This window comes from Cebus imitator, unplaced genomic scaffold (genome assembly GCF_001604975.1).
Source record: "Cebus imitator isolate Cc_AM_T3 unplaced genomic scaffold, Cebus_imitator-1.0 Scaffold339, whole genome shotgun sequence".
NCBI lineage: Eukaryota > Metazoa > Chordata > Mammalia > Primates > Cebidae > Cebus > Cebus imitator.
Genome location: NW_016107654.1, coordinates 2,132,553 through 2,140,525, shown reverse-complemented (window position 1 = coordinate 2,140,525; position 7,973 = coordinate 2,132,553). Strand labels below are relative to the sequence as shown.

The window sequence follows — 7,973 nt, the reverse complement described above, 5'->3', positions numbered from 1 at the left end:
TTTGACTGATTGGTGATGAGTACATTGTTCAGAGCTCTGCAAAAAAAAAATATATATATAAATGAGTGAGGACATTTGCATACAATAGGCGGGTGGGAGGCGCCTCACCTGCCACCAGCTCCAGCTTCTCACCGGGGTCCCCCTCTGAGTAGAGCTTGGGGTGGCAGCGGTATCCAATCTGGCTGATGAGGCTGGCAGGCAGGGCCACGAGGTCGCGGCGGATGAGGACGCAGGAGCGGCTCTCCAGGGGCACTGGCTCAGGCTTCTCTTGCACTGTGGGCCCAGAACCAGCCTGGTCAGGTGGGCACCAGGGGCCAGACTGCTCTGTGCCTGCCCACCTGTCCTCCATGCTCCCCAGGCCCTGGGTTAGACCCACTCTGCCCACCTGGGCCCAGGTGAGGCCATACTGTGCTACTCTCCTGCTGGCCTGGGGTCAGACTGGCATCAGCCTGCCCCCTCCCCACTTGGTGCCCTCCTGCCCACTTGGTCCTGCCCTCACAGGGAAGCCCCTGTGAATGAGTGAGCAGAAGACGTGAGAGGAGGGTTGTCTGGCCAGGCCCAGGGAATGAGCTGCTGAGGGCTGGCTCCCGGGAGGTGTATGCAGAGCCTGCCAGCCGTGCAGGAGTGACAGCTCAGCACTGGGGCCCCCAAAGGACAGTACAGTGTGAGACAGGATGGAGGATGGTCTGGGGGCCAGCAGGGCGGCCACCTGTGGGGCCACAAAAACCACCTGGTGGAGGTGAGGTGGGGAGCTGGATGGGGGTGGCAGGTGCTGTGGCTCCCAACTCTTCTCCCAGCAGCTCCCAGCAACGGGCAGTGGGGCACGGCCACCCGACCCGACCCACAGGCAAGGACATGAGGACTCAGTGTGTCCAAGAGCTCAGCCCCAGGACAGTACCGGCCCCAGGAGGAGCAGCTCCCTAAACACTCGCCGACAGCCGGGCCGTCAGCCGCGCCACTACCACCAGGGGCAGCCTCCCTGCGCCCCCCCCAACCGTCCCCTCACCATCTGGGAATGTTCCTGAAAAACCACAGCTGGGGCAGATGACCCCCAGGGACCCTGCACCCACAAGACCTGCAGACAGACGCACAGGGCACCCCCATGGGGGGCAGACAGCAGCCAGGAACCCTCATCCGACGACCACCTGCTGGACACCCAGCACGTACCAGGTGCATGGAGCCAAGGAAACAAAGCCCTGCTCCCAAATCCTGCCTGCCAATACCTGGGCCCCCACACTCCCACAGCCCCCCCACTTCCCTGTTGCCTGCCATGACTCCACCGCCTTGCAGGCCCCACCCTCACACGGGGTCCTCACAGCCTGGCAGGGCCCCAGGGTCAAGATCGCCCCCCCTGAGTGGGCCCCCAGCGCTCATGTGCCACCATGGACGTTGGTTCGGCATGCCTCACATCCCAGCCTGACAGGCTGCCCAAACGGCCACCCTGCCCAGGTGAGGGCAGAGCACCGCCTCCCTCATTCCCGTGTCCCAGCACAAAAGGCAAGGCCCCAAGAGGACCACCTATCTGGTCTGCTGCCTTCACTAGGGAATCCCCCTGCCCCAGGCTGGGCCCCTGCCCACCCTGCCGGGCTGCAAGGCCTGAAGGGAAGGCCCCACAGTCCAGCCTCCACCTGCCCGATCGCACGAGGGCGGCCTGCTGGTGGGAAAGGCCCTCGGGGCCATCCAGGGCTGGGCTTTGCTTGCCACGGGCAGGACACAGTTCCCTCGGCAGGCTCAGTGCGCTGGGAAGTCCTGGGGTGGGGGGCAGCTTGCAGGATCTGCTGGTCCTAGATGTGCAGAGTGAGGGGCGGGGTGGGACCTGTGCATCCAGCAGGCTCAGGGCAGGCAGCTCCATGCAGATCCCGCCCGCGGCCGTGCCAGAATGCTCAGAGGCAGGTGCTCCTGACCATGCTGTCCCTGTTCCCCATCCCTCCAAACCATGACCCCCACCATGGAGAGTCACAGAAAAACTCCGAAGGGGTGGCTTAGCCTTGGGGCATGGGGGCTGCCAAGGGGACCGCTGTGGAGCAGCTTCAGGAGGGCGGGAGGCAGAGAGGGTCCCGGAGTCACCAGGAGTCACTTTTGCACCGAGCCCCTGTCAGGGAGGGGCAGAGCCACCGGGCCCGGGGGGCCAACATATAGGTTACTGAGGACCCCACATCCCGAACCCACAGCAAGAGTACCACTGAAGGCCATGTGGGTTCCACTCCTGAGAACCACGTGGGGTCTGAAATCACCCACCCTGGAGTCGCCCTGATACTCCCTCCCCAGGTACCCACTCACCCAGGACGAGCGTGGTGCACGCTGCGCCTGTCAGTCCCTCCAGGGAGGAGGGGGAGCTTCCCAAGGCCCACAGACACCCAAGCAGAGGCCAGAAAGGGTCCCTGGAAGCTGGGTGCACAGCCCCTGCCTGGCCGCTACAGGGGTCGGGTGGCATTTCCCGGCGGGCTGAGCACCACAGAATAAGCCCAGAATTACCCGAGCGCTCAGGGAACACAGCAAAACAATCTGGGTGATATTTTAAAACATAATTACGCACCCCCACCCCCGGCAGCCTGCTGTGATTACACACGCAGAGGAGCAGCGCAGTGCGCGGCATTTACATAAAGAGTTCACCAACAGAAATAATTCCCCATCCACAACCACCTCGTCTCGAGATGTTTTTCCAAACAGCAGAAGTTGTTTGCGCTCGGTACGCCCGCCCCCCCGCCCAGCCCCTGCCGCACTCCCCAAGAGCCAGAGACTGTCAGCACCAGGGCGGCCAAAAACCCTTTTCTATTTCTGCCTTGCCGTGCACGGGCTGCCGTGGGGTACACACACCCGCACCCCATGGAGGCTCATCTGCGAAGGTGCCTCAGATGTCCCCCCATAGCCGCCCCTCCCAGCCCCCAATTCGCCCTCCACAGGAGCTGAGCTTCAAGGTCCAAGTTACAACTGGGTTTTGAAAGAAAACCCGGAGAGAGGCTTGTTCACGCAGAGATAAGATGACCCATCCCTGGTGGCCCCTGGATGGGCCATTCAGAGGCCCCATGAGTTGGGGCCAGTGCTGGGTTCCCAGGGTGGCAGGAGGCCCCTCAATGGGCATGTGAGCAGGGAAGAGGCCCCCAGCCCCCATTGGTCACACCAAGGTCCGTCCTGAGCCTGGGTCTTGGGTATTGGGGGACCCCATGGCCTATCACCCCAGGATTGGCCACCATAGCAAAACTGCCGCCTTCATCCTCGAGAGCCCTGTGAAGAAACTCAGGTGCCAGGATGGTGCCCTCCAAACCTCTTGGCATGCCGACACCTGGGAACAGCTCATAAAGAGCAATGAGCCAACTGCATGGAGGTGAGCAACCGTCCCCCAAGGGGAGGGTACACCAGGCTCACAACGGGAGGGCACAGAGCAGCAACCGCCTGGGTAGCAGGGCCCAGCCACCGAGGGGTGTGAGGTGGGCAGCCTCCCTGAACACACAGGGCAAAGCAAACACAAGGACAAATGTTGCCTGGGATGTGGGGGTGGGGCCATCAGGGATCCAGAAGGAGCCCCAGCGTGCATTCTAGGCCCTGCTGCAGACACTAAGGGGACCTGGCAGAGGGCGGCTGAGCCTGGAGGACGCCATGCTCAGGAAGCAGCCAGACACAGAGGGACACGTCCCGGGGCTCTACTCACAGGCAGCCCCTGGAGTCGTCAGGTCCAGAGGTGGGAAACAGAGGGTAGGTGCCCGGGCTGGGTGGGGGAACGGGAGGGATGGTTTCATGGGGATGGGAGGTTCATCTGGGGAAGATGGGAAGTTCTGGACCGATGACAGTGATGCTCATACAACAGTGGGACGTCCTCAGCACCGCGGAACTGTGCATGTAAAAGCCACTGCAGTGGCCAGCCTCCTGTGCACCTTACCACAGTCACAATGCTCAGAAAGAACGCACGAACGTCAGGAGGAGGGGTCATGCGGGTCCGGAGGGAAACCAGGTCTCGCTGGCCTCGCCCTGACCCTTTCTCAACTCCCCAGTCACTGACTGGGGTCTGAGGGCTCCACACCCTCCCCAGGCAGAACGCTCGAGAACCCTGCCCACAGGACAGCACCACGTCCTGGGTGGCAAGCCCCGTTCCCGTCCTCAATTTGGAGTGTGTCATTGAGGACTCACCCAGGTGACACCCTCAGAGATCGCACAGGCAGCCCCACCAAGGGAGTCCCTGCAGACATGGGTGGCGGCCAGTGAGTGGCAGGGTCACCTGGTGGAGCCCAGCAGAGCCTCGGCGGGGGGGTGGGGGGGAGGGAGAGGGGAAGGCCCACTCCTAAAAGTATACACCATTTGTTAAAATGCAGAACAAGAAAAGGACCCCCCAGTCCTTGATGACATAGAAATGTACACCTTAAAACCAAACTGACAGAAAAAGTGCTAAAACACACGGATTTGAAGATCTCCTGTAAAGCTGTAGTCATTTAGCCTGCCCGGTTCAGGGAAGTGGACAGACAGGTCAGCGGCACAGAACAGGAGGACCACACGCAGATGCACACGCCACAGACCCAAACTCAGATGCACACGCCATGGACCCAAACGCAGATGCACACGCCACAGACCCACACGCAGACGCACATGCTACAGACCCACATGCAGACCCACACGCCACAGACGCACACACCACAGATTCACACGCCACAGACCCACACGCAGACCCACACAGATGCACACGCTACAGACCCACATGCAGACCCACACGCCACAGACGCACACACCAGACCCACATGCCACAGACCCACACACCACAGATTCACATGCCACAGACCCACACGCAGACCCACACAGACGCATACGCTATAGACCCACATGCAGACCCACACACCACAGACGCACACACCAGACCCACACGCCACAGACCTACACACCACAGATTCATACGCCACAGACCCACAGACGCACATGCCACAGACCCACACGCAGACCCACATGCCACAGACCCACACGCCACAGACGCACACACCAGACCCACATGCCACAAACCCACACCACAGATTCACACGCCACAGACCCACACACAAATGCACACGCCATAGACCCACACACAGACGCACATGCCACAGACCCACACGCAGACCCACATGCCACAGACCCACACACAGATGCACACGCCACAGACCCACACATAGACCCACACACAGACGCACACGCCACAGACCCACACACAGACCTCCACACAGACCCACACACCAGAGACCCACACACCACAGACCCACACAGCCACGCTCCATCAGTTTTTGACAAAGGTGCACCAGCTGTTCCACGGAGGAGGTGGCAGCCTTCACAAATGCGCCGAGCAACTGGCGGTCCTCATGCACGGCACCAAAACCCCCTCCGTCTCAGCTCCACACCCCACACAAAAACTAATCAGGGAGCTAAGTGTAAAACACAAATCGTTTAGAAGAAAACAGCAGGCAGAAGGTCTTTCTGATCTTAGGTTAAGCTGAAGCCTTAGACATGACCCCCAAAGCACAATCCACAATGGAAATGATGAGCAGGAATACATCAAAATGAAAAACTTCTGATCTGTGAGTGACTTATCTTCACTCACTACAGGACAAGTTTGCTACATTCTGGAGGAAAATACTTGCCAATCACATATCTGACAAAGGACTTGCATCAAAAAAATATAAAGAAATCTCAAAACTCAATAGTTAAAAACAAACAATCCAGTTTCAAGAATGGGCAAAAAAGATTTGCATAGCCTCCCCACCCAGGGGACTCACAGATGGAAATTAGCAGATGAAAAGGTACACGGCATCCTTAGCCACCGGATAGAGGTGAATCATGATGCTGTCCCACCTCCCAGTGTGGCAAAATGTAAAAACGCCAACACCACCAAGTGCCGGCGAGGACGCGGGGCAGCTGCGATGTCCTGGCATCACCAGGGAGAGGGCAGAGTGGCATGGTCACCACTCTGGAGAACTGCTTGGTGGTTTCTTATCAAGTTCAACACACACTTATGACCCTGCAATTATACTTCTAGGTATTTGCCCAAGAAAACTGTGAACTTAGCTCCAAAGACAGCCTGCACAGGAACGCTGATCCCTGTTCTGTTCACAAGTGTCCCAGGCTAGACGCAGACCGCAGGTCCTGCCACGGGCCTATGGACAAAGGCACCAGAACCATCTACACGACGCCCTGCTGCTTTTCCACTTAGCTCCCGATCAGTCTTTGTGTAGGGTGCGGGACTAAGGCAGAGGGGGTTTTGGTGCTGTGCATGTGGACGGCCAGTTGCTCGGCCCGTTTGTGAAGGCTGCCACCTCCTCCGTGGAACGGCTGGTGCACCTTTGTCAACAACTGATCGAGAGTGGCCACGTGGGTCCATTTGCGGGCGGCCTCCTGTTCTGTACCTGAACAGGGTCATCTTTGGGCCCAGCGCTTCTGGTAGAGAGGGGGGCTCACCCTGCTGGTCAGTGTCCCCAGGGCCTGGCACCCAGTATGCGTCTAACACACAGTCCCCATCACTACCAGCACTGGCTGGGGCAGTGCCTCTGCCACCCTCCAGAAAGACCGGAAATGACTTCAATGCTGTACTTGCTGGAAGCACAGAGGCCATAACTGTAAGGCATGCCATTTTCTCATGTGCCACAGAGCAAAGGTGCCACCAATTTAACCACACCACGCCACAACTGGGAAGGCAAAACCATCACAAATTCAACCATGACACGCCTGTAAGACACGGCCCATTTCATGGATGCTGAGACATGGGAAATGCACAAAAGCCCAACCAGGAATGCCAGGAGGAAGAAAAATGAAGGCGGAGGGGGCACTCAAGTCAGAGAGGGAGGGGCCGTGCACACATCCTGGCCTCTCTGGTCTCCTAGGAACCTGGAGAGAAAGGTACTCGCTGGTCTCTCGAGTCCCTGTGCCCACGCTCACGGATACAGCTGCAGGGGAAGATGTGGGGGCCAGTAAGAGATGGAATCCTCCCTGGCACCCCCAAGGGGCCAGCATAATCCTGCAGCCCGCCCCCACTGTGCAGCCCTCAGAGCACATGTGATCCCTGAGCGACTGGGACCCTCTGGGCTTCTGCTGGACCAGCTCAACAGTCCCGTCAAACCTGGCCCCTACCCTGCCCCACCCACACACCTGGCCAGTGCCCTCCCTAGAGCCGAAGACTCCCTCCAGGCCTGGCAGGTGCTGTTGTCTTATCTCCTACAAATCCCAACACCCGTTCCTGCCAGCACCAAGCCTGGTCTTGGAGGCTCGAGGAGTCCTCACGTTGTCCAAGCCTCTGCAGGGGTCCCAGTGGTTATGTTTATTAAAGCTGATCTGACTGCCTCGTGCTCCTGCTCCACATCCATCCACACATTGCTCAGACTAGCCCAAGGGCGTCCTCAAGACAGCAGGCAGCCAAGCCTTTGCAAGAGCTTGTCCAGCCATGGGCATGGGTTCAACCAATCCCCCCTACCACAGCACGTGGCACAGGTCACGGCGAAGATACTAGCAGGGCTGTGTGTGTGGTAAGAATGACGACCAGGACACTAAGGACAAATGAGTATCAATGCATGGGACAGTGCCCACACCACACACGTGCGTACCCACCATATACACGTGCACGCCCCCCCCCACACACACATGCACATGCATCAGTCATGGAGGAAGCCCCCAGGATGTGTGCTGGCTGTGAGTTCCTCTAGGAGACAGTGTGTGTGTGAGGACCACAGGGGAGAATGGCTTTCACTCCATGACCTTTTCCTCGTCTTTAAGACAGTGAACACACATTAGCGATGCAAAAATAAATATATTTAACGTTTAAAACGCCCCAGAGGTTCCCATCGTGGATATGAGGGAGCAGCCAACATCAGACTAACTCCTTCATCAAAAACAACTTTTAAAACTATCAAAAAGGCCGGGCGCGGTGGCTCACACCTGTAATCCCAGCACTTTGGGAGGCCGAGGCGGGTGGATCACGAGGTCAACAGATCGAGACCATCCTGGTCAACACGGTGAAACCCCGTCTCTACTAA

General features: G+C 58.8%; 1 protein-coding gene across 3 annotated transcripts in view; it reads right to left on the bottom strand.

Moving 5' to 3' along the window:
• Positions 1-7,973, bottom strand: part of NACC2 (NACC family member 2) — a 91,182-nt gene that overhangs the window by 9,891 nt on the left and 73,318 nt on the right. For all 3 annotated transcript variants that reach the window (XM_017505669.2, XM_037730271.1, XM_037730272.1), the window contains exon 3: positions 109-273. In XM_017505669.2, coding sequence (XP_017361158.1) covers positions 109-273 — 165 coding nt within the window. The remainder of the gene's footprint in view (positions 1-108; positions 274-7,973) is intronic.